This window comes from Grampus griseus (assembly GCF_964374135.1).
Source record: "Grampus griseus genome assembly, chromosome: 14".
In the NCBI taxonomy this organism is placed as follows: Eukaryota; Metazoa; Chordata; class Mammalia; order Artiodactyla; family Delphinidae; genus Grampus; species Grampus griseus.
Window position 1 is genome coordinate 59,497,987 of NC_139008.1, and position 25,299 is coordinate 59,523,285.

Here is a 25,299-nt window from a genome sequence, read left to right on the forward strand (position 1 = left end):
AGGCTTCCAGGCCACAGGAAAGTGTAGTAGGCACATTGGCCTGGGTCCTGTCTGGATGAATGACAGGCACAGAAGCCACAAAGGGTGGAAAGCCTAGGCTCAAACACAGAACTCCAGCAAAGCAGTCCCTCTGTTGGTCATGCCTGTATCAGGGGCCATTCTATCTAATTTCTCCACTCACCTCCTTTCTCTCCTTCAGATTGGTCACCATGACAATGGTGGCTGTGTTTTGTTCCCAGATCATCCTCCAGAAATCATTCACCGTTTCTTCTTTTGGTCCTATAGTAGCAAAGATGAGAACACACACCAAGAGGAAGAAAGATGCTGGGAAACTGGGAACGTTCATTCCTGACTTTTGGAAGCCTGTGCCCACATGCCCCCAGCTAAATATATCATCCATCTACCCATCCACCTACCTACTAACTGAACATTTCCTGTGTATCCACCATGTATGTGCCAGGCACTTCACTAGGGAGTGAAGTGGGGATGTGAGGTTCTTAAAATAAAAAGAGAACACATGAACAATGTTTCCCAAGGATGCTATAGTTGAGGATTAGAAATCACGACCCCTACAGAATACCTATGTTATGGGCGAGATAGTGAGCTATGTGCTTTATATCTCATTTACTCCTTCTTACCATGCTCTGAGGTGGGTGTCATTAACCAGAGAGGTTGGGTAAATTGCTTAGGCTGAAATTTAAAATTTACATCCCACACAGCCTTTTCCAGAAAGTCACTAGAAGGGCACAAAGAATAGGAAAAAAGTGGGATCTAACACAGGAGAGAGACTAACAGAATTTCCAGGGTGTTGGTAAAGGGAAGGCTCAGGATAATTTCTCTGCCAGAGGCTAGATCAATCCAGAATGGAACTGAAGGAAAAAGGTTCTAGAAGGACCCCAAGATAAAAAATTAAACTAAAAAAATTAAACCTCATGTATCTGAGGGTACTGAGAGGAAATATATACTTCTAGCAAAGAGTTTAAAAGAAAAAAAATCAGTGCTAGGTATATAAAGAACTAAGTGAATAAGGAAAAAAGGCAATTATTAACTCTTGGGAAAGAGGGAAACCAAAAACTGTACCAAAAAATTATATAATATTATGTGCTTAAGCTGTGAATAATATTGGCATAGTAATAAGAATGTAAATAACAAGTATTATCTTCACCACAAATTGTGATTTAACTCCACTAGGAGAATGGGGAAAAGGGACATGGGGAATGGGGAAAAGGGACACACTCTGTCTGAGTGTGAGGTAGTTTGTAAGAGGATTAAATAAGTTATCTATAATAAGAAAAAGCCAACAGATAAAAATGGCTGCTTTAGACTAAAAAAGTTTAGACGAAAGGGGGGAGAACTTTGTTTTTATAGACCTTGTAATACCTTTTGACTTTCTTAAAATTTGTATTCCCTTTGGTAAAAAGAAAAATATTAAAAAGAAAAACAAATAATGACAGAAGTGGACACATAGCGGAAAGATGTACAGAGGTGGAATTATTTCACTGCCTGGCAAGGTCAGGAAATATCTCCTGGAGGAGATGACATTTGAGCCATATGTTAGGACAGATAAAGTAGATGGGAGTCTAGAAAGGAGGCATAGGGAGAAGAGGTACTCCAGGCAGAGGTGCAGGGGGCTAGCAGCAAGTAAGAGCATGAGACATCCAGGGACTGTAAGGAGTTCAGTGAGGTCACTGTGTAGGGTGTGTAGAAGGTAGAAGATGAAGCTAGAAAGATAGGTGAGGTACCAGGATCTAAAGGGATGGAGGCCAGGCTAAGGAAGGCTTGTTTTACAGATAATGAAAAATCATTCTAGGATTTTCATGAGAGGCTGACAAAAATTTTGCATTAAGAAAGGCCATTCTGGTGGAAGGAATCCAAGGAGCAAAGCTAGGATCCAGAGGGATCAGTCAGTAGGCTGCTGCAACAGAGCTGGAAGAAGAGATGAGAGTAAGGAAGTGTGTCAGAGAAGGCAGATTTTGGAGAGAGAAACAAGAGGACTAGTCATATGTAAAGCAAGGGACAGGTAGGAGATCTGGATGACCCCAAATCTGGTTTGGTTGATTAGGTAGATTACATTCCAGTCACCATGAATATAGATTACATTCCAGTCTCTTAAGAACAGAGGAGAAAAAGCAGCTTTGGGGCGAGGAAGAGTCACGTTTCAGTTCCTGATGTTGAATCTAGAGTCTGTGGGGGTATTCAAGCGGAAGAGAACAAAAAAATGTGGCTCTGGAGCTCAAGAGAGGCAGCAGCCAGTCAAACAGAGGTGGGTATTAGATGAGGTCTCTCAAAGAGGATACAGAGGGGGAGGAGCAAAGAAGGGGTCAAACACAGAACGCTGGGGATCTTCAAGCATTATTCAAGTTCAGACAGAACAAAAAGCCCAGGAGGCAGAAGGATGGACAGAAATGTGCCATGAAAGACAAGAATGGAGTTTCAAGGGAAGTAGTCATCCACAGTATTGAAGAGAAACTATACTTAAGGGGCAGAAAGAAGAATAAGAGCTAGAGAAACAATATTTTGAAAAGTGAGAAAAATCAAGAGAACTGAATGGCAGGAAATAACAGGAGGGTTTCAAGGAGTGTGAAGTACTGTGGAGAAGTTCAAGAGGGAGGGAGTCTGAGAAAAGGCTAACAGGGAAATCAAAGGTGAACTTAATTTAAGAACTATTTTAGCATCAACAAGGCCCCATGACAAACAAAGAGAGGATGAGATTATATGTGGTTGTTGGTGCCAAAATCATCACTGAGTAGGTGGTAGCTGAGGTGGGCCTTGAAGGGTGGACCTGAACTGACAGATGGCTACAGAGGGAGGGAAAGTGGGGTCCAGTTAGGCAAGGGCCAGGTCCTGGTGGGAGACTACAAGGGCAAGGAAGATCTAAGACTTCTGACCACCTCTGCCTCATGTTACCTCTATCCCTATTTTATCACGATCACAGTACTGTCCAACAGAACTTTCTGTGATGATGGAAATGTTTCATATCTGCACTAATATGGTAGCCTCTAGCCACATGTAGCTATTGAGCCTTAAAATGTGACTACCGTGCAGGCTTCCCTGGTGGCGCAGTGGTTGAGAGTCTGCCTGCCGATGCAGGGGAACGGGTTTGTGTCCCAGTCCGGGAAGATCCCACATGCCGTGGAGCGGCTGGGCCCGTGAGCCATGGCCGTTGAGCCTGCGTGTCTGGAGACTGTGCTCCGCAACGGGAGAGGCCACAACAGTGAGAGGCCCGCGTACCAAAAAAAAAAAAAAGTGACTAGTGTGATTGAAGAACTGGATTTAAAATTTTATTTTATTTTATTATTTTTTGGCCTCGCCACATGGCTTGCGGGGTCTTAGTTCCACACCCAGGGATTGAGCCCTGGGCCCTCAGCACTGAAAGCACAGAGTCCTAACCACTGGACCACCAGGGAGCTCCCCCAAATTTTATTTTAAATAGCCACATGTGGTCAGTGGCTACTGTATTGAACACGATAGACACTTACCAAAGTTCCTGTTTATTTTGCTATAAATTATCCTCTACCAACTAAAGGCTCCAAAAAGGCAGAGACCATATTCTGTTTTATTCCCCTACATATCCCCATCACCTAGGCCAGTGCCTGGCACATAATATTAATAAATGGTCAATAAATATTTGTTGAGTGATTAAATAAATGGGCTTTGATGGACCATAATAACATCAATTACTTTTTAGTGCTGCAAACATCAAGATTTTTATTTTGCTAGGATCCCAAAGGTGAGGACACTTGTTAGAACTTCAGGCTATGGAAACGTGTGCAGAGCATGTATAGGACCATGGCATTGGGTCCCTGCTCTGAGGGTTCTTAGACCACTTATCTGTGTATAATAGTGGAGCTCAGGCCCATGAGTGGGAGGAGGAGATGAGTCAGCCTGGACCAGTGAGGTGGCCAATCCTCTTTGGAGACTAAATCCAAATTCAAATTCTGAGCAGCCTGGTTTGAACTTAAGTTTGCCAAATGACCCCAAGACAGAGAACCTCATTAGACTGTGTTGTATGTGTGTGTATAGCCTTCTCCAGTATTTTTTATGCACATATATAAAAGAATTTCTTTCAAAGGATCCCTGGACACTAAGTCATCAAGATGAAGGCCCTTAGTTATAAACCTGCAAGGTAGATTATATTTTTTTCAGGTGGTAATAATTACAGAAAAGCTAATATATCTGAGTAATCTACTAGCATTTGGAAGAAAAATGCCAAATCCATTCATGGTTAAGCCTAAGAGTAAAAAATTATCTTACTTTACCTTGTGCAGCAATGAATTTGTTCTTTTCTTGGTAGCCCTGGGGGTGGGGTGGGAGAGTAGAGGAGAAACAGAAAGTGAAAACCCAAAAATGGATAGGAATGAAATTCTCCAGACTCCCAACCAGTTTACAAAGCCTTCCTTGTGAAAAGGTCCAGGCAATTAACAAGGATTTCCATTCTAGAAATTTTAATGGGATTAGCTTTGGATAGCAGGAAGCAAAGATTACATGGTCTAGGCAGTCTTCTTAAAGTGAATTATTAGCAAACATTAGTATAAGAACATCCAAATAACAACTCCTAGGCTAGACCCTGTTCTGATGCTCTCTTAGTTGCTGACAATCGGGGTCTTGGTGTTACTGGGTAGGAACCCTCCAAGTCAGAAGCATGTGAGGCTGGGCCCACACGAGGAAGGAAAAAGGGTTATTTTCTTGCTGATGCTGTACCCAGGTGCAAAAGTTTTCGGGGAATAGCCCATGGGTATGGTGTAACAGCTCCCAGTGTTTGACAAGAGGGTTCTCCATTACAGGAAGTGGGAGACAAAGAAGTCAAGGAGCCTGGGGACGTCACTTAATAGATAAGGAGCCTCTGAAAAACTGACACTGGCAGTAACTTTCTTCACTGTTTAGTCATACATCTTTTCAACCTCATTGTTTAAATATAGTGTTCACTTGAGACGTCCCAGGTAAGTGAAAAATCATTTGACTTAAGGATTGTAAATCACCTTCTGCCTCTCTCAGACAGCACTAAGATGGGCAATGAGGGAGGCAACTTCATGGATGGGATACCATACCAAGGTGATGATGTGAAATACTAGTCTGCAAGGCAGTGGCAGAATAAAGGAGGGGGCCGAGTCTGAGAAGCCGCTTCCTATTCCAGCTCAAACAAGGGCAGGGCAGGGTTGCTTCCCAGCACTGGAGAAAGCTTTAGGCCTCAATATGGACATGTTTAGAGTTAACAATAAGAAGCTTGTTAAAATTTTTATTAAGAGGAATTCTCCAAAAGTTTTTAACCACTAGAAGATGGAAACTGATAAAGCCTTAATTCAGGATGCTGCATTCTGCCTATAGCACTAAACTTGTAATTAAAACTGAGAAGCTCTTAGAGTATGTTACGCTGTATAATACGCTTGCTTCAGGAGAAGCTGCGGCCAAGTTCTCACTGGAGCATGTGGGTCATGAATAGCTTAAAAGCACTGTTGGAAGGCCCAGCCCCAAAGTGCTTCCCGCTCCATCTTTACCAGTAGTGTGTTATATATCCCCCATGAAAACATGCCTACATAGTGATATGCTGACATTGCTCAACCAATCAGGAATAACTAGAATGAGGCAAAACTACTGATTCCTTGTGTTATGTTCAAGGGAAAGATGAAATGTGGCTCCCTGGTTCCTGAGACATCTTTGGATTCTGAAAGTCAAATGCCAAGTTGGCTCTAGGTGGCACCTACATTCCTACCAGTTTAAAAACAAAAACAAAACACTTCCAAAGCCCCTCTATACCCTTAGACACCTCAAGGTGAGAGAGGAAGCTGGTCTTCCTAAGACTCCAGGAGGGAAGCCCAGTTGGCATCTGTACTGTCTATTTCATCTTCTCCTGTTACCAATGTCAGGTTCACTTTCAGACCTTTGTATTCTCCAAACCACAGAACCCATCCCCCGTGCCTACTGCCACCACTCTGTGGTGCCTGACACCACCTCTCTTCAAGATACATGTGTGATCTTGGTTCTGTGTGCAAAAAGGGCTTGGTAAATGATTGTCAGGGGGTGGGAATGGGGAGTAACTGTATATGGACAAGAAGCTTCTTTCTGGGGTGAGCAAAAAGTTCTAAAACTAAGAGGCAATAGCTAAAAGGTACAGCGTTTCTCTTCTGAGGTGATGAAAATGTTCTAAAATTGGTCATAGTTGCACGTATCTGTGAATATACTGAAAACCACTGAATTGTAAATTTTAAGTGGGTGAAAATTATGGTATGTAAATTGCATCAATAAAGCCACTGACAAAGTTCTAAAACAATTATAGTGATGACAGCATAACTTGGTAAACTTACTAAAAATCACTGAATTCTACATTTTAAATGTTTGAATTTCTGTTATATAAACTGTACCTCAATCATGTTGGGAGGAAAAAAGGGTTTCGTAAGTGTAACTGGCAGCTCACAACAAATGGCCACAATTTGTTTCAGCAAAGGTTATTGCCTGCCCCTATACTCCAAGCCCTAAGGACATCTGCTCCTTCTTTCCCACTGGATCTCTCATCTGCACTCAACCCCGTTGACCACCTAACACTTCTCCATGCTCTACTCTTTGCCCTCTGAGGTGCTCTTCTCTCCTGGTCTCCTTCTGTCTCACTAATGAGCACCTCTTGCCCAGTGTGCCTTGGCTGAGGTTTGTGGGCTCCAGGGCCCACTCTTTCTCTAATGACTTCAAAGGCCATGGCTTTGGAATCTCTCCCCTGAGCTCAGATTAATGATGCCCAACTATGCTGGATATATCCACATGGATTACCCTATACTCTTTTTTTTTTTTTTTTTAAACAATAAAGGTATAGGTTGTTTTTTTCCCCCATAATTAAATTTGCACAGCATCTCCCCAAGCATAAGTATTACAAAAGAATGTAAAAAATCACATTTTACACATTTACACAATGTGTATAAAAAAATCACATGTCTTCAGCATTTAGCTCAAATCTCACCATCTTCAAAAACTAGATCTCTTGCAAAACTCATCAGCTAAAAGTTCTATCAAAGCACTGCGAAGATGGCCTTTGCTAGCCCATGGCAATCCTTCTCCCATTTTCCCTCGCGAGTTAGGGCTGAATAGCAGAGTGAGGCTCAGATTGCGGACGTGAGGTGGGGAGGGACACAAGGGCTAATTTTCTCCAGTACAAGATGGCATCTAAAGCTTGATGGGAGAGAAGAACTGGAGAGACTGGAGGAAAGGGTCCAGGCCCTGTATTCAGTCAGAGTCACTGCTGGAAGAGGAGGAATGCTTGCCATGCTTATGGTGTTTCTGCTTCTTTTTATGAGCGTTCTTCATTTTCTTCTGCATCTTCTTGTCCATTACCATTCCTGGTCCTACCATGCCAGGAGCCAACGCCAGGGTCAGGTGGTGGGTATGGAGGGGGGTAGGGACCTGAGGGTTGGCATCCTGGATACCCTCGCTGTGGCATAGATAACAAGGCCCACCAGGGGGAAAAGCTGGATTCCCCTGGGGTGCTCCTGGGGGAGTGGGAAAGGGGTCTGGAGGAAAGGTCGGGTTGGCAGGTGGTAGATGAGCAGGATTGCAACCTCCAGGGTACCCGACGTTAGAGGGCTGTGGATATGGCCCTGGCTGCCCAGCACTGGGTTTCCACATGTTCGGGTGTTTCCTCCAGCCCAGAAATGGAGAAAGAAGGAAACTCCACCCTAAATACACTCTACAGAGTATCACCCTATACTCTCTCATATATTAGTCAATCACCATATCCTGCTAAATTCTACCTCCAAAGTGGTTTTTACTTTGATGCATCTTCTCCAACCCTTCTACCCTCACCATTTGTAGCATGCTACTGTAACAGCCCTCAATCTGCCCTTCCTAAATCCATGTTGCACACGGTAACCCGAGTGATCAATATACAAATGTGGCTATATCGCTCCTTGTCTTTAACACCTTTCAATGTTATCCCATTGCCTAGAAATCAAAACTCTTAGCTGGGGACTTCCCTGGTGGCGCAGTGGTTAAGAATCTGCCTGCCAATGCAGGGGACACGGGTTCAAGCCCTGGTCTGGGAAGATCCCACATGCTGCGGAGCAACTAAACCTGTGTGCCACAACTACTGAGCCTGTGCTCTAGAGCCCACAAGCCACAGCGGCTGAGCCTGTGTGCCACAACTGCTGAAGCCTGCGCACCTAGAGCCCGTGCTCCGCAACAAGAGAAGCCACCGCGATGAGAAGCCCACGCATCACAACAAAGAGTAGCCCCTGCTTGCCACAACTAGAAAAAGTCCACGCGCAGCAACGAAGACCCAACGCAGCCAAAAATAAATAAAAAACAAAAACAAAAACTCTAAGCTGTACTGAAAATTTGTAGATACTGTAAGGTGACTCAATCAGCACCCAGCCCCACCCACTTCTAGCTTGACTTTCTTTCTATAGAGGCTGAAAAACTAAAAGCTAAATTCACTAGACTCTCTTGCAGCTCAGTTCTGCCTAAGAACCCAGTTTCTTCCTAGCAGTCCCACGTAAGACTTGGGATAGAAGTGAGCAATGTGAGATGGTGACTGTGCTAGGAAGATCTGGTCTTTGGGCAAGCATGGCAGCGGAAGCATTGAGTTCTTCTGTAGCACCTCTGCAGGGGTTTCACTACGAGAGTCATACGGGGTAGTTGGGTACATCTACGGCTGCTCTGTTCCTGGTGACTCTCCCACAGATTCTGTAAGTCACCCACTATCTTATAATAAACCCCTTCCTGTTGAAAAGAATAGACAGAAAGTGGACTCTTGTCATCTTCAACCAAGAACCCCAACAGACACACTTGACATTCAATGCCTTCTAAGATCGAGTTCCTACCAATCCCCCAAGCCTCATCTCCCATGACTTCCCATCTTATATCTTATAACTAAGACTACTGTTTCCAGTCTCTGACTTTGTTCATACTTCTCTTTTTGCTTTGAAGTTTCTGCCCATCTTTCTTCTCTTGAATTCAGACCTACCCTTCAATATTCAGTTCTACTGGCTCATCAGGTTGGCTGAATGTTTCTTTCTCTAAGTCCCAAAGACTCTGGGAATACCTCCTTCACACATGTTGCACACTAAAGGTTATGATCTACCTGTAGGTAGATCACACTAGGGACCATATCTTATCTCTGTAACCTTGGAGCGTACCCCCAGTGCTTACCACACAGCAGGTGATCAAAAAATTTTGACTGAATTTAATAAACCTAAATCTTCTTTAATCCCTGACTCTTACTAATGGTTAACCATAAGCTTTTTCCTGCTTTTCTATTTTCACTGAGTTCATAAGTACCTCCAATTTAACCCTCTTCATCTAAACTTTCATATTACCTATTAATAACCTCCAATAACCATCAAGCCTTTATAGGATGCCCTATTGTGAGCTCCAACTAAGCATGGCCAAAGGAGAAGGCTTGTTTCCTTCTAGTGCCTTGCTTATCATGACCATGAATAGACCCATCTTACTTGCTTACCAGCCTTAACATCCAACTTACTTTTGTCTGTCTTCACCTTCAATGTGGGAAGGAGCCAAACTGGTTACGGTGACAGACACTGCTGGTCACTAACTGAAAAGCTATTCCTTCCCTTTCTTTCTTGCCATCAAAACCATGCTTTTGTTCAGACATTTACCTTTCATTGGCTTGGAAGGTGGTCATTCCTCAGCCCCAGAAGGGTAAATCATGATAATTCTCAGCACCCTAGCCAGTGACTGGAGAGAGGGTGTAAGCATGTGATCCAATCCTGGCCTGCGGGCTCTGAAGGGCACTGTACCGGAGAGGCTTCTGAGAAAGGTCATGCCCCTAATAAAAAGAAAAGCATAGGGCTTCCCTGGTGGCGCAGTGGTTGAGAGTCCACCTGCTGATGCAGGGGACGTGGGTTCGTGCCCCGGTCCGGGAAGATCCCACATGCCGTGGAGCGGCTGCACCCGTGAGCCATGGCCGCTGAGCCTGCGCGTCCGGAGCCTGTGCTCCGCAACGAGAGAGGCCACAGCAGTGAGAGGCCTGCGTACCACAAAAAAAAAAAAAAAAAGAAAAGAAAAGCATATGCAGAAATTCTCCACCTCCTCCTCCTCCTCTATGTTGTATTTATAAGAAACGTTTGGAACTGCTGTAGCCGTCTTGTGAGCAAGAGACAATGCCAATAGGCTGAAGATATGAGTAGAAAGATGGAAACACCTGGTTTCTTAAGGATGTCACTGAGTCACAGACTCAGCCCACCCCAGAACTGCTATACACCTGCCTTCGGATTAAATGAGAAGTAAATGTTCCTGTGTAGACCACTTCTAGCTGAGTATTCTGTTACCTGCAGATGGAAACATTCTGATATTGCTATACTCTTCCATATAATGTTAAACTCAACCTGTTCCTCCCAACCACTTCATCATAATCTTTGATCTAAATCCTGGGACTCTTAGCTGGTTACTAACCTTTTTCCATTTTCCTTATCTACTACATCAATCATTTCTACCAGGGTTCCTTTCCTTCTAACTATAAACATATGACCATCACTAAGAAACATATACAGGAATTTCAGCAAATCCATACTCGTGAGGGTGCCTGCACTACTCCATTTCTGAAGTCCATCTGATAGCCTATTTTTTAGCCACGGCCCCTTGTTCTTCCATCTTTCTCCTTTTCCTATCCCAAGACTGCTCTTTCAATTTCTTGAGACCTAGTCTTTGATCCCTTCCTTTCTCTACTGAACCTGAAGCCCTCGGCTGACTACTTGAAGCAACAACTGACTTCCCTAGCCCTTTTGTCTGAGTACCACATGTTTTCTGCATATCACCAATCCTAGGGTACAACTGGAGAAAATCACACAACTGAGGCCCCTATATATCAAAGATTTCCATCTTAGGTAGTTCCTCGGTGCAGCTAAACATGCTTTTTTCATGCCCTTTTCAGTATTCTTTCTTACTGACTTCAGTACTCTCATGTCACAGTCCCATCCTCCCTTTTCAGCAGATAACCTTGACTTTACTTCTTAGAAAAAACAGACGAGTTCCCTCAGCTTGATTTATTCACACCTACAAACCACCTCTATCTATTCTATATTCCTTTACCATCAGTCTCAGAGGAAAAAACATCCTTTCTTATGTTCAACGCTAATCTCTCCATGAGTATTCTTTTAAAAAAAATTGTGGTAAGGGACTTCCCTGGCGGTCCAGTGGTTAAGAATCCGCCTTCCAATGCAGGGGACGTGGGTTTGATCCCTGGTTGGGGAACTAAGATCCCACATGCTGTGGGCCAACTAAGCCCGCACACCTCAACTAGACAGCCTGCGTGCTGCAAACTATAGAGCCCATGTGCTCTGGAGCCTGCGCGCCACAACTAGAGAGAAGTCTGTGTGCCACAACTAGAGAGAAGCCTGTGCGCCACAACTAGAGAGAAGCCCTCGCACCATAACGAAGTTTCCCACATGCCGCAACTAAGATCCGATGCAGACAAAAAAAAAAAAAAAAAATTGTGGTAAAATATATGTAACATAAAACTGATCATTTCAGCCATTTTTAAGTGTACAGGTCTGTGGCATTAAGTTTATTCACATTGTTGGGCAACCATCACCACCATCCATCTCTAAAACTTCTGCATCTTCCTCAGCTAAAACTCTGTACCCATTAAATGATAATGCCCTTCTCCTCCCTCCCTCTAGCCCCTGGCAACCACCGTTCTACCTTCTGTTTTAATATATTTGACTACTCTAGGTACCTCATATAAGTGGAATTATACAATATTTATTGTTTTGTGACTGGCTTATTTCACTTACCATAATGTCTTTGAAATTCATCCATGTTATAGCATGTGTCAGAATTTCTTCCCCTTTTAAGGCTAAATAATATTCCATTGCATGTATATGCCACATTTTACCTATTCATTCTTCCACTGATGGAACCTGGGTTGCTACCACCTTTTGGCTATTGTGATTAATGCTGCTATGATCATGGGTGTACAAATTCCATCAGTATTCTCTTCATGCTTCAGTAGTCAGGCTTGCTCTCTCTAGCTCCTTGCTTGCTCTCTCTCTTCCTTTCAAACTCTCTCTTTACTGGTTCCCTCCCGTCAGCCTATAAAACATACTCAAGTCTCGCACACCATCTCTATAAACATTCTCTAAATCACCCCTAAAAACCTTTCAGTTTCAGCTCTTCTCTCAATTCATAGTAGACATGACTAACCAGACTTACCCGGAGTCAGATATTCTAGTCCTGTTTGGAGGACAAGGTGTGCTTTTGTTCTTAGTTATCTGAATAAGCTCAATAAAGGATTCACTGACTCTTACAGAAAAGTATACATTTAGGTTCAGATTTCTGCATGGGAAAATTTTGGGAATGATGACAGGTAAACATAAGAATACATTTTAAACTGTCTGATCTTTAAAAAAAGTTTTTCAGTCTTTTAAAAAAATCAGACTCCTCCGGGAAAAACTGAAATGACAAATATTCCTTCTAACATGCAGCTGAGAAGGAATCAAGGAAATAATGAGAAAAGCTCAAGTTCCTTACATTGATGAATGAAGCATTGATGTAATCAGAATCTGGAACTCCTTCAAGTGGTGTCAGATGGACTCTAGAATGGTCATCTAGAAAAAAAAATTTTTTTTTTCAATTAAATTCAATTTTATTTTTCACTGGTCCCAATGCAACCAGGCCAGTTGTGACATCTATGACTATGTGTAGAGAGACACACAAGTATAAAGTTGTCACTGCAGCACTATTTATAACAGCAAAAATTCAGACACATCTCAACCATCATTAGGGGACTAAGTTAAATAAATTAAGATATATCCATAATATGGAATAGTAAGCAGTTGATAAAAAGGAAAGTGAACACTTCTGTTTCTTGACAATTACCAGTACATATATCGGTATATATATATACCAATACACCAATACATTTCTCTATATTATAGTCATTTCAGGTATATAGCATTATAGTTCAACATCTGTAATAACTATAGTGATCACCACCACAAGTCTAGCTACCATCCACCACCATACAGTAGGACCCCCCCACCAATCCATTTCACCCACCTCCAACCCCCTTCCCCTCTGGTAACCAACAATCTGTTCTCTGTATCTATGAGTTTGTGTTTGTTTTGTTGTTTTGTTTTGTTTTTTTAGATTCCACATGAGTGAAATCATATGGTATTTATCTTTCTCCATCTGACTTATTTTCCAATATATATTGGGAAAAAAAAGAAAAAAGAGCAATGTATACAGCATACCAGTTATACTAAAAATATATAATATATATACATGCATTTATACACAAATAAGACATAAGTATCTGTAAATGCCTAGTACAGTGGTCTTTAATATATTATGCACCCAAAACTGCACCAGGAATTATTTAAAGGATGAGTTTTTAAAAAAAGCAATTATAAAAGATAAAGCAGGGCTTCCCTGGTGGCGCAGTGGCTGAGAGTCCGCCTGCCGACGCAGGGCACACGGGATCATGCGCCGGTCCGGGAAGATCCCACATGCTGCAGAGCGGCTGCGCCCGTGAGCCATGGCCGCTGGGCCTGCGCGTCCGGAGCCTGTGCTCCGCAACGGGGGAGGCCACAACAGTGAGAGGCCCGCGTACCGCAAAAAAAAAAAAAAGCAAAGTTCAAACATTTTGCTCTCACATCCCACTAGATTATGCATATTCCATTCTGGAGACCACTAACCTAGAAAAATGTCTGTTAGGTTATAGATAAACTGATTAGCAATGGCTAACTCTGGGAAGGAGTTACGAAGAGAACTCTGAATTGGAATTTCTTTGCAATGAGCAACAAAAAACCTCCACAACAACCATGCACTTGCTGTCTGGTCTTAGTGAAACTGCTCTCCTTAACTTCCCAGAAACTTTAGGCCTGCCTTAAAAAACCTGGTCAAGCACCCCTACTGACTTTATGAGCACCTGGGGTTGCCTGGGGAGCCATAAAGGCTCTTTCAGTCCAAAGGCTTGACTCTATTCTTATTACCAGCCTTCCTATGATCAATTACAAGATTCTTTCCATCCTCAGAAAATCTGGCTACAGATGCAGTTTCAGGTTACATCCCAAGAAACCCTACAAACACTCACAAGGCAAGATGTTTACATATCGATTTTTTTCCTTGTTCTCCTCCTTAGAGGCAGCTTCACAGGTGGCCTGGATAGGACAAGCAGGGAGAGCCTGAAAGGTTAAGAGAAATTACAGAAGTTATTAAAAGGGATAAACACCAAACATGTAAACTGCTGCACCATACTCTGACCTGGCAGCAAGTTCTACCTTTTCTTAGGGGGGAAAAGATGTGCCCAGGTGAATACTTGCACCTAATACAGAGAGTGCACCTCTCTTCTAAATAGCTTCTAAGCTCCTTAGAGTTTGAATGCCCAGAGGGCAGAATGCCTTTCCTGTTACTGTAAGCACAGCATGCTCTTTATATGATTACTATGTGGTTAGGAGCATGTTACAATGCTGGGTCAAAATGGACCACCCCAGTATATGGGACTGGGGACACAACTGAAAGGATGGGCCATTTATCCCCATGCTGACCACCATGCAAAGCTGGAGATGTATCTCAGAGTAAACCACACAGGAGGGGTCTGGATGGTCAGTTGAGTTAGGAGCCTGACAAGGGGGTATGGCAGCCCAGCCTCTAGCATCATGTGGTAAGGAAGCAAGGACAGGTGAGTGGGTGAGAGGGCATTCACATGGATGCAGCAGTTAGGAAGCAGAGGACTTGGATGAGGTAACACTGAATCTGCAGCAGTTTTGGAGCAAATGTAAATCAGCTAGCACTGGGAGCTATGTGGGTAAGTATAAATGGTTTGACATGAGATAGTCTGGATTGTATGAACTTGAGCAAATCGGCCAAAGTTTCCCATAAAATTGGGAAAATAATACCTGCTACATAAGGAGTAAATAAGATAATCTCATGTTTGGCATAGAATAAGCATTCAATAAATTCGTTTTATAGGAGTAGGAAGCTAAACTTTATTATTTGAATTGTTCTGTGTTCTATATATTCAAAACTAAGAAAGCAAAAAGAGAAATAGTTTAGAATTACAACCTAGACAACCTTCCTGATAAGTGATTTGGAAATATGTCTTAAAGCTTTAAAAATATTCATACCCTTTGACCTAGGAAATCTGGATTCTAGCCTAAATAAATAAAAATCTCTATGTTCAAATTATTTACTTCATCATTATTTAGAATAACCCCAAACTGAAAACAACCTTAGTATTCAGCAGTAGGAGAACAGTTAAGTAAATTATGGTTCATGTATTACTTTTCATTCATTCCTTCAACAAACATATAATGTGTACCTATTAGGTACCGAGTTAGGTACAGAGCAAACAGTGGTGAATCAAATCATATACACAGTTCTTGCTCTCATGAACAATGCAAACTTGTGGGTGAAAGACAGATATTAAATAAATAAAACAAGTAAATATAAAATTACATACCATGATAAATGCAATGAGAGAACAGGTTATTAGAGAAAGTATCAGAAAGCCCAAGGAATACCCCAATACAGATTAAGGGTAGGTCTCTATGAGGAAGGATGAGTATGGAAAAGAGTATTCCAGGCAAAGAACAGCATGTATGATGACCCAGAGGCAGGAGAAGGCTTGGTTTGTGTGAGGAAATAAAGTGTCAGTGAGGGTGTTATGTATAAAATGTTGCTGGTGGAGATGGCAAGAGGAAGTGGGAGGAGATGAGTTTTTTGACAAGGTTGATCACATATTTCTACATAGGTCCTTGAATAGGAAGTTTGAATTTTACTTTAAGTGCACGAGGAAACCATTCAAGGTTTTTATAAACTGCAATCCACTTTACCTGTTAAAGAATCACTCTGGCTGCTACATGGAAAATGGGCTGGGAGGAAGGCAAGTACAGAATGTGGAAAGATGATGGTACAAGGAAATAGATGCCTTTGAAATATATTATGAAGTCAGAATGACTAGATTTAGAGATGGAATGGACAAAAGTTGGGGAGAGAAAGAGACAGGAATGAAGGATGACTCTCAGGTTTCTAGCTTGGATAAAAATAATAAAAAAGATTAAGTAAAGGAAATGCCAGCCTAAAAGGAACCAATTTCGCCAGAAAGAAACAAGAGTTTTAAGAAGGAGCAAATATACTTCCTAGGAACCAGCAAGATAGTGGTAGGAGAAATTAAAGTGAAATACCCCAAGATAACCGGAGTCAAGGTCTCATAGTCCATCTACCTTCACTTATTCAAGAGATTTTCTTTTCAGAGTTAAAACCCTGGAGGTTCTGCCTGTTATTTTACTAAGAAAGCCAATTTCTTTAGACCCACTGCTGTCAATACATAAAGGGGAAAAAGGAGTTTCCTGGACCGGAAGATTGGAATTTCCCAGTTCACCCACAGTTTGCCTTCTCTTCACCCAGATAGGCTAGATTTCCACCTTGATGCAGGGCAGGATGAGATACAAGTTTTTAAAAGCCCTCAAGACTAATCCTGAGGCATTACTTTTCCTCTACATCCCTTGTCTAAAATGATGTAGAACAGATGTAGTGGTAACAAGATTCTTGAAAACAGTCCTCAGGGTCAGTAATGACAATGACCACATCTCAAAGTCCTGTCAGCACCCCTAGCTCCCCCAAGTCATGATGAAGAAAAATTAGGTCTCCAGGTAGGCTGAGGCTCCTAAAAGGAAAGTTAGGAAGAAACAGGAGTCACTGTTTGACAAGAGAAAATAAAAGATTTGCTTTAGAGAACACTGTACTAGATGCAAAATATCAGATTAAAGAGCTTAGGTCAAGGATGAAAACAAGGGGAATCCTACTTTTAGCTTCTACTCTGAAAAACCCAGCCTTGAGAGCTGGGCAGAAGCAGCTGAACCAGAAGGCTCTAAGATGCTAAATTCTCCACAAACAGTAGGTGGCATCAAAGACCACTTCATCCCTTGCTTAGGCCTTTACTGGAAGCAAGACTGTCATTTTTTAAAAAGTGTCAGCTAAAAAAATTTTTTTTTCAATTTTTACAATTATTTTTTTAAAAAGTAAGTTCTTATAAGTTTAACCTGTAAGTTCTCTTTGGGCCCTTCCTCATCATGTCCTTTTCCTTCTCCTCTCACAAGTAAACTTGGAATTTTGTATTTATTATCCCCTTATTTGTATCCATATATTCTGTATCCTTAAAAAAAAATATTTTTATTGTTCAGTCTATTTTTTGATAAAAATGCAATGATAAATGGTGACTTGCTTTTGTTGCCCAACATTATGTTCTGAAGATTCCACTCAGGTTGTTCCATGTAGCCAAAGTTCATTCATTTTAACTACTTTGTAGTCCTCCATTTTTAGACCATACCAACATTTATTTATCCATTCTACTACTGGTGAATATTTGGGTTGTTTACAGTTAACCGTCCCGCTTTGAGCACTAACTGTATGTGTTTCCTCATGCACATTTGCAAGAGTTTCAGGTATGACTATCTTTAACCTTACCAGATGAGGCCAAATTGTTTTTCATAGTAGCTGTACCAATTTACACTCCCACCAGCAATGTAAAGTATTCCAGTTATTCTGTATCCTTGTCAACATTTGCTACGGTCAGACTTTAAATGTATCAAATGTAGGTTTAATTTATATTTCTCTGATTATTAATGAGGTTCACCATCATTTCATAGTTTATTGGTCAACAGGGTTTCCTCTTCTGTGAAGAACCTAGTTGAGTGTTTCCCCATCTTTCTACTGGATTATTTATCTTCTTACTACTTTGTAGAAGTTCTTTATGTGTTCTGGAAACTCATTCTTTATCAGTTATAAGTGTTACAAGTATTTTTTACCAAGTTTTTGGCCTGCCCCTTCATTTTCTTTATAGTATTTATTTATGAACAGAAGTTTTGCATTTTAATGTAGTCAAGTTGATCAATCTTTCCCTTTATAAGCATTTTAAGTCTTAAGAACACCTTCTTATGTGAGATCATAGTATATTTTCCTACATTATTGTCTCTACATTTTTTCCTTTAAATTTCAGTGTTTACATCAACTGGGACTGATTTTTGGTATGAGACAGGAATTCAATTTCATTTATTCCCATGGGGTTACCCAATTGTCTGAGCTCTATTTATTGTAAAGACCATCTTCTACCCCAGCAAAACTACAACAGCATTTGTCACAAATAGGTTTCCCTTTACATATGAATCTGCTTCTGGGTTCTCTATTTTATTCCGCTGGTCAATCTATTCCAGTGCCAATACAAAACTGTCTTAATTACTAAACTTTATAATGACTCTTTATACTGGTAAGGCGGGTCTCCTCACCTTGTTCTTCTTCTTCAGGAATGTCTTGGCTATTCTTGAATCTTTTCTCCTCCATATTAATTTTAGAATCAGCTTGTCAAGTTCCACAAAAAACCTGTTGGGATTTTTATTGGAATTGCATTGAATCTATATATCAGTTTGGGGAGAATTGACAACTTTACAATACTGAGCCTTCTAATCCATTGATCCTATTTCTTTCACTAATTTAGGTTTTTTTCTTTAATGTTTTCAACCATTTTTATAATTTTCTCCAAAGAGTTTGTAAATATTTTACTAAATTTATTCCTAGGTACTTCACATTTTGGATGCTATTGTAAATGGCATCTTTTAAAAATTATTAGATTTTCTGATTGTGGCTTATAAACAGAAAATGCATTCATTTTTATGCTGTTTTTGTATTTATCAACCCTGTTAAAATAACATTAATTCTAATAATTTATTTGATGAGTCTTTGGATTTCTCTGGGACAATAATCTCCTCTGTGAAAAAAACTGATTTTTGTCTCTTCCTTTCCAATCCGTAATACCTTTCGTTTCTTTTCTTGCCTTACTGTGTTAACGTCTCCAGTATAGTACTGAATCTCATTCACTTTAAAGTTTGAATCCCCTTCCAAATACTTTGGCCACAGTCACCAGTGCCTGAACACTCTGCTGTGATGGGGAGCCTACTACTTTCCAAGGCAGTTCCCCTGATCTTGGAACAGTTCTGTTTAGAAGGACTTAAAACCCAGATACACAATTTGTTTTCCCCTTGTACTGACTAGTGTAAAACCCAGGAGGTCAGCTGGTACCTTCTCTGCCCCTTGGAAATCCTGAACTCCCAATTCCCTGGACTGTTGAATTCTAAAGCCCTTGACATAGGTACTGATAATTCCCATAGGCCTTTGGCTCTGATATATTTATTTGGAGACAACTCATCAATGCAGAGACTATTCTGCCTCTGATTCACTCAGATGCCACACAGTTCTGTCACCAAATTACACATAAATGCTTCTTTACCTGGAAATCCAAGAATTAAGCTGTCTCTACTAAAGATGCAGGGTCCTGCGTGGGTTAAGGGGTTTCACATTTCACAATTCACAGATTATGACCGCCTCACAGCCTCTAGTTCTTTCCCTAGCTGTCTCCTATCCCCTTCATCTCAGAAGCTAACTAAAGTCTATTTATTTATTTATTAAATCTTAAACATGTTTTAGGGACCTCAATAAGTGGCTTTTCAAAGTGTTTCTTTTAAACAAATTCAGTGCTTCCTTCTGAGACAAATGCTGGTCAGTAAAATGTTCCAGCTTATAACTTTAGGACAAAAGTTCCATTACCCACAACTTTCAACCAGTGGGGTTTCATAGAAATGTTACACACTCCCCATTTAGTCTGTCAGATATCCGAAAACAGCTGTCATTTCCTATGCTTATTGTTTCTTCAGCTGTTCACCCCCACAGTCCAGTTTTTCCTCCAAAACAACTTCCCATTTAATGATATTCCTTTTCACAGAGACCTGACCACAAGACTCTTGGCACAGTTCAAGCTGGGGACACCAACTCTATTCTATATGCCATCTATACATTAAAGCATAATGGATACTACGCTAAAGCTAATAAGCTTGAATAGCTTTGTTTACTATATTAAAAAAACTTTTAAAAGTTTTTTTCTCTTCTTCTTTTTGGCTGCACTGCGAGGCACGCAGATCTCAGCTCCCCAAACAGGGATCAAACCTGCATCCCCTGCAGTGGAAGCATGGAGTGTTAACCACTGGACCACCAGGGAAGCCCCTTTTAAGTTTTTAATGTCTGCTTTTAAAAATGTTATTTAAAAATATGCTTGTTGTAAAAGAAAGTCAAATAATTCAGTAGAAAGTGGAAGTTCCCTATCATGTCTCTCCTGTCTTTTACCCATCCTTGTAGGCAACCACTGCTCAGTTCACAGTATTCCTCCAGACTTAAAAAAAAAAAAAAAAAAAGGCATTAACACACTCAAATGCAGACATACATAGATTTTTTTTAAAAAAGGGGATTATACCATGTAAAGTCCCCTGGAATATGTTTTTTCCCATATTTTTCTATGTCAACACATTTATTTTAATGACAGTACAGAATTTCATAATAGATGCAAGAAATTATTTAGCCATTCTGCTATTTGATAAATATTTTCCACTTTATTTTCTTTGCTATTATAAGTAATGCTACAATGAACATCCTTGTACAAATATATATTTTGTTTTCTGATAGAGTCCCATAAGTTAGGTCAGAGAGCATAAGCATTTAAAATTTGGTTGATACTGCCAAATCATCCTTCCAATGCTGTATCAATTTAAACTTCCCCTACCTGTGTGTAAGAGTTTCTTTATCCCCATACCCCTGCCCATACTTGATATCAATCTTATAAAATTTTAAAATCTAACAGGCCCAAAATAATGGTTAGTTTTAATCTGGATATCCAGATTACTAAATATAGTTGAGCTTCTTTTCCTATGATTATAGACCATTTGTTTTTCACCTCTGAACTGCCAATTTTTCTCCTGCAATGTTTACTTTTTTCTCACAGGTTTGGAGAAGCTCTATATATTATGGAAAATTCTCTGTCTACCTGTGGCAAATAGTTTCTCCCAGTTGGCCACTTCCTTATGGTGTTATTTTTCAGAGATGCTTAACATCTTAATATATTTATTATCTTTCAATCTATTCTATTCTAGCTTCTGAATCTTGTGTTTTGCTTAGAAAGGCCTTCCTCACTCCATGATTACAAAAATATTATTCTATGATAGTGGACACAAATTAGTGTATTTGTCCTATGTGTTAACTCTCCTCTTTCCTGCCAGGGCTGACCGGTGCAAGCACAGTCACACCTGACCTACATTTGCTACCAACTAGTTCTCTTTTCCAGGATTTTGAAACCCAGGAAGAAGCAGAGGCTTCCCTAGAGGGCCCAGACCCACCAGAATAGGACCTGCTCTGTCCAAAGGCTGGTAGTCTATCTCATCTTTTGATTCTGCCAGCTTCCCCACTTCTTTGCTTGAGTTGACTTCTCTTGTTTTTAAGTAAAAGACCTTAACTCACTTAGCAGTTAGTAACAGAGAGTGGGGTTGTAGATGAGATACTGATGGGGAAAATACGGGTGATGTGAACCTGATTACCGAGTTCAGATGAAGGCAAAGGAACTGTCAACCAACTTGCATTATGGGAAAGCACAAGCCACTCATACCTCACAACTGTAAAACAGTTACTTCATATTGGCTTGCAATCACCTGGGACATGCTCTAGCTGATGGTAAAGGAGTTGGGGGAGGGGGAGTGCCAATTAAAAGGACATGAGAAATGCTGAAACCAAGGAATAGGATTATTTCTGACAATTTTAGATAGTAAAACAAGAAAAAGCCCAGCTCCAAAATCAAATACTTATCTCCAAAGACAGCACAAAATTCAGGGCCCTTCTATGACTGTGCTATATGTATTTTGCTGAAGCAAAAGTTAAAGTTTCAGAATTTTGCTGGTTGTTAAATGTTAATGCCAATGGAATTCACATCTTTCCTTGGCTGGTCATGTGAAAGACACGGCTTTAAAGTGAGATAATTGAAATGAAGCAGAAAGGAAACAGAGGAGTTGGGGAAAGCCAACTTCTAAAAATCTCTATTGTGCTCTCTACTGCATCCTGCTTTCATGATGAAAACTGCCTCACAACCCAGCTCTCATTGCTCATGGATAATCAGGATGCAAGCATAACACGATCTGGAGGGTAAAATACATAAAGAAGGTAGAAAAGCAAAGAACTAATACCCAGAAGAAACTGCAGGAATTCACTGAGTTGGATCACCAAAAACCATAGGAATAGCTGTTGATATACATTTTGAGGATGTTAGACCAAGGAGGGGTCTAATTCTAATTTTTGAATACGGCTAGATTTCTAGTTATGGTACGGTTATCTGAACTTCTGCAGTTAGTGTAACCGTTCAGGAAACTGGCCACGGTTCTAATGGTGGGGTGGCCAGTAGGAACCTGGACAGAATGCTGAGTTCAGCTAGGTAACAAAGAAAAGCCAGAAAGCCCTTGGCACAAAGTAGAGGAAATCAGTGTTACAGGGGATCCAACAGCCTCAACCTTCTCACTGACACCTTCATCATGTCCTTGATGCATGCCTCACTAGAGGGTGTACATGGGTGAGGAAAGCACCCGCATCTTTTAGAAGAAGGAACTGACTTCAAAAAGGGATTCTTGATCTTAGTGGGAAGAAAAAAGCCTCAGAGGCCACAGTTCACCAGGGCTCAGACTTCTCTGAGGTGGATAATTTGTTGTGAAGCTCCCAATAATGGAAATGGGAGGCAGCCAGCTCAGGTCAGTTGAGGGGGCCTGACTAGACTCTCATGCTGGAGAAGGGCTCCTTCTCATCCAACTCTCAGGCCTGAGTCAGTTCACAGACCTAGAACCCTTCAATGATGGGCACATGTAAGAAAGAACACTGCCACAGCACATCAACACTCCTATACCATGAACCTTTCTCCTCATTTTCCCTTAAGAATCTGCAGGCATTTACCACGGTAACCACTGGGTAAAGGCAAATACATCTTTTGGGGTCTACTGGGTTCTGGCCTTCAGATAACTAATTCCTGGGAACCCAGAATGCTATAATTTCATGCTAGTTTGAATGGAGCCTTTGTAGCCCAGGAGATGGAAGGATTTTTGGCTTGAAGTGGTCTCATGTTAAGAGCTACCTATTTTCCCAATGTATGGCTGGAATGGAATTCTACAGCAACGAGTAGGAATAACCACATTGGTCCCCTAACCCTTTGGATAGATACCATTCCAGTAGCTAGAGCAAATGCAAGCTGCTGGAGCAGTCATCTCCCTTTACCAAAAGGCTAGGTCCCTAGATGAGTCACAGAGCTCCTAAGTGCTACAGGAGACTTAAAAGTTGTGGGATAATGATGAGATAATCCATTTAGATGTGTGAGTTTAGTGATGGCATGAAGCAAGTGCTCAATAACTACTAATATTAGCTATTCTGATGCTTCCTATTACTCTCCATGCAAGTTACCAAACAGATAAGCTGACAGTTTTTAAGAATGTCAGTATAATGTCATACATGAACCATGTGGAGCTGCAGATTTGCAGTTGCTTTTCCAGATGTTACATTTCCTACAGATTAATATAACCCGTGGTACCTGGAATTTTGCTATTAATGAGGCAAGTACGCTTATTTTTTCCTTTATGATGCACAAGGACTACATGAAGCAGTTTCCCTTTCTCATGGCAGGAGCAGCTTCAGTGATAAATCATCTTGACCTCTCTCTGCTGTGAACTGGTTCATTGGGATTTTGTCTCACTGTTTCACAGGACATCACCCTCACAACTATATAGTGGCCTGCCACCTTGGCCAAGTTTTCTGAAAGTCAAAAGCCAGCAGCACGTCAGGATATCCCCTCCAACGTAAAGGGTAAGTTGCCACTCCTTGCCCCCACGCCCTCCCCACCGCCCACTTCAAAGAGGAGGAGTGATGCTTGCTGGGTCATTATGGATTTTGGAGACAGCATGCGTATACCACATGCTGGTGTCCTATTCTGACTCATTTATTGAGTGATCTGAAAAGAGAAGGCTCTCTAGCTGATCCAGGCCATAGAGAAATTAGCTCTGGTAGATTCTACGGGGCCCTAAGTGTCTGTGGTTCAGGCTGAGCAGGAGAATCATGATGAAAAACCTTAGGATTTGGGGACAAGACCATGATCCTGTCAGCAAGATTATGTTCCTAGCTTAGCACTGGGGTCTGGTAGAGACTGTAAGCCTGACCATGGGACACTAGATATCCATATGACGTCAACTGCCCGTCATAAACTAAGTATTATGTGATTCAATAAGCTATAAATTGGGACATGTCCAGAATTCAGCTGAAACTGATGTGTACAGAACGCGTGCCACACACCCACTCCTTCAATAGATTCCTCTAACTTCCTGATGATATAAACAGTTGACTAAAGGAGAAAAAAGTCCAGCCTAGTGTACAAATGGCTCTGTGAGACATGCTAGCTTATTCTGGAAGCAGATTGCTATGGGATAATCTACTTAAGGTATGGCTCTGAATGAGTATAAAAGAGAAATCCGTCTGGTGAACAGAACTTCAAGCAAGGTATCACACCATCCACTTCACTGGATGTTAGGATCTAAGCTGATCCCTGGGTAGTAGATAACTGGGACAAAAAAGACAGAAAATATTTATGCTCCATGTGTATGCTCACTGAATGGCACTCACTGCAAGAACCCAGGAGATGTTGATCGGCCCTTTCCCTCACCACCCCAGTGCTGGCCCAATGAGCCCATGAACATAGTGGCCATGATACCACGGCAACTGATTGTCACAATACCTATCTGAATTTGCCTACCATGCCTCTTAGGAACACCACCCCTATCCAGGTATTCACTGGAATGCCTTATCATGGGATCTCAGGGAATCACCTCTAAACAAAGAACTCATTTCACAGAAAAAAGTACAGCCACCAGGTCACATACCCATCACCACCCATCACCCAGAAGTAGCCTGCATCATATTTAAAAAACAGCAGAGTGCCTACTGGAGACCTAGCTATAGTGTTGAGGCTGAGGTGCTATCCTGTGGGATGAGGTGAATGTTCATAATCAATAATGAGCATTAAATGGTGTTTTTCTAACAGCCAGAAAAAAGAGTCCAAGTTATTACCTTAACTCTTGCCTGGTAAATGGTCTTCTGCTTCACCTCTTGCTTCCCTCCCATCTATTCTCCACATTGTAGCTAGTGATTTTCTCAGAGTACAAATCTGACCACATCACTCTCCACTCCCCCAAGCCCTTCAGAGGCGGAGCAGATATGAGTGGTAACCCACCCACCCAATAAACATTCCTCCTTGCTACTAGAGCTCCCATTCTGTGGGTTAACCGCCTATCCTCTACATGACACTGGAATAATCTGGATTGGTCTCAGCCAGTTGCAGTAAGGCTATTTCTCCCTTGCTTATGACTAGTTTAAGAAGGAATATGTGACCAGGGAAGTCTCCAGAAGCTTTTGGGAAAGTTTTCCTCACGAATAAAAGGAGACATACAGGAAGAAACAGTCATTCTC

General features: G+C 41.4%; 1 protein-coding gene and 1 pseudogene across 2 annotated transcripts in view; both read right to left on the reverse strand.

The window, feature by feature from the left end:
• Positions 1-25,299, reverse strand: part of PTPRA (protein tyrosine phosphatase receptor type A) — a 184,764-nt gene that overhangs the window by 20,909 nt on the left and 138,556 nt on the right. Inside the window, exons 8-11 of the mRNA XM_082671561.1 lie at positions 14,033-14,123; positions 12,469-12,545; positions 4,260-4,296; positions 182-279 (exon numbers count right to left, since the gene is read on the reverse strand). Coding sequence (XP_082527687.1) covers positions 182-279; positions 4,260-4,296; positions 12,469-12,545; positions 14,033-14,123 — 303 coding nt within the window. The remainder of the gene's footprint in view (positions 1-181; positions 280-4,259; positions 4,297-12,468; positions 12,546-14,032; positions 14,124-25,299) is intronic.
• Positions 7,210-7,608, reverse strand: LOC309833324 (proline-rich protein 13-like; annotated as a pseudogene). Its single transcript has one exon. The product of its transcript is annotated as a proline-rich protein 13-like (transcript).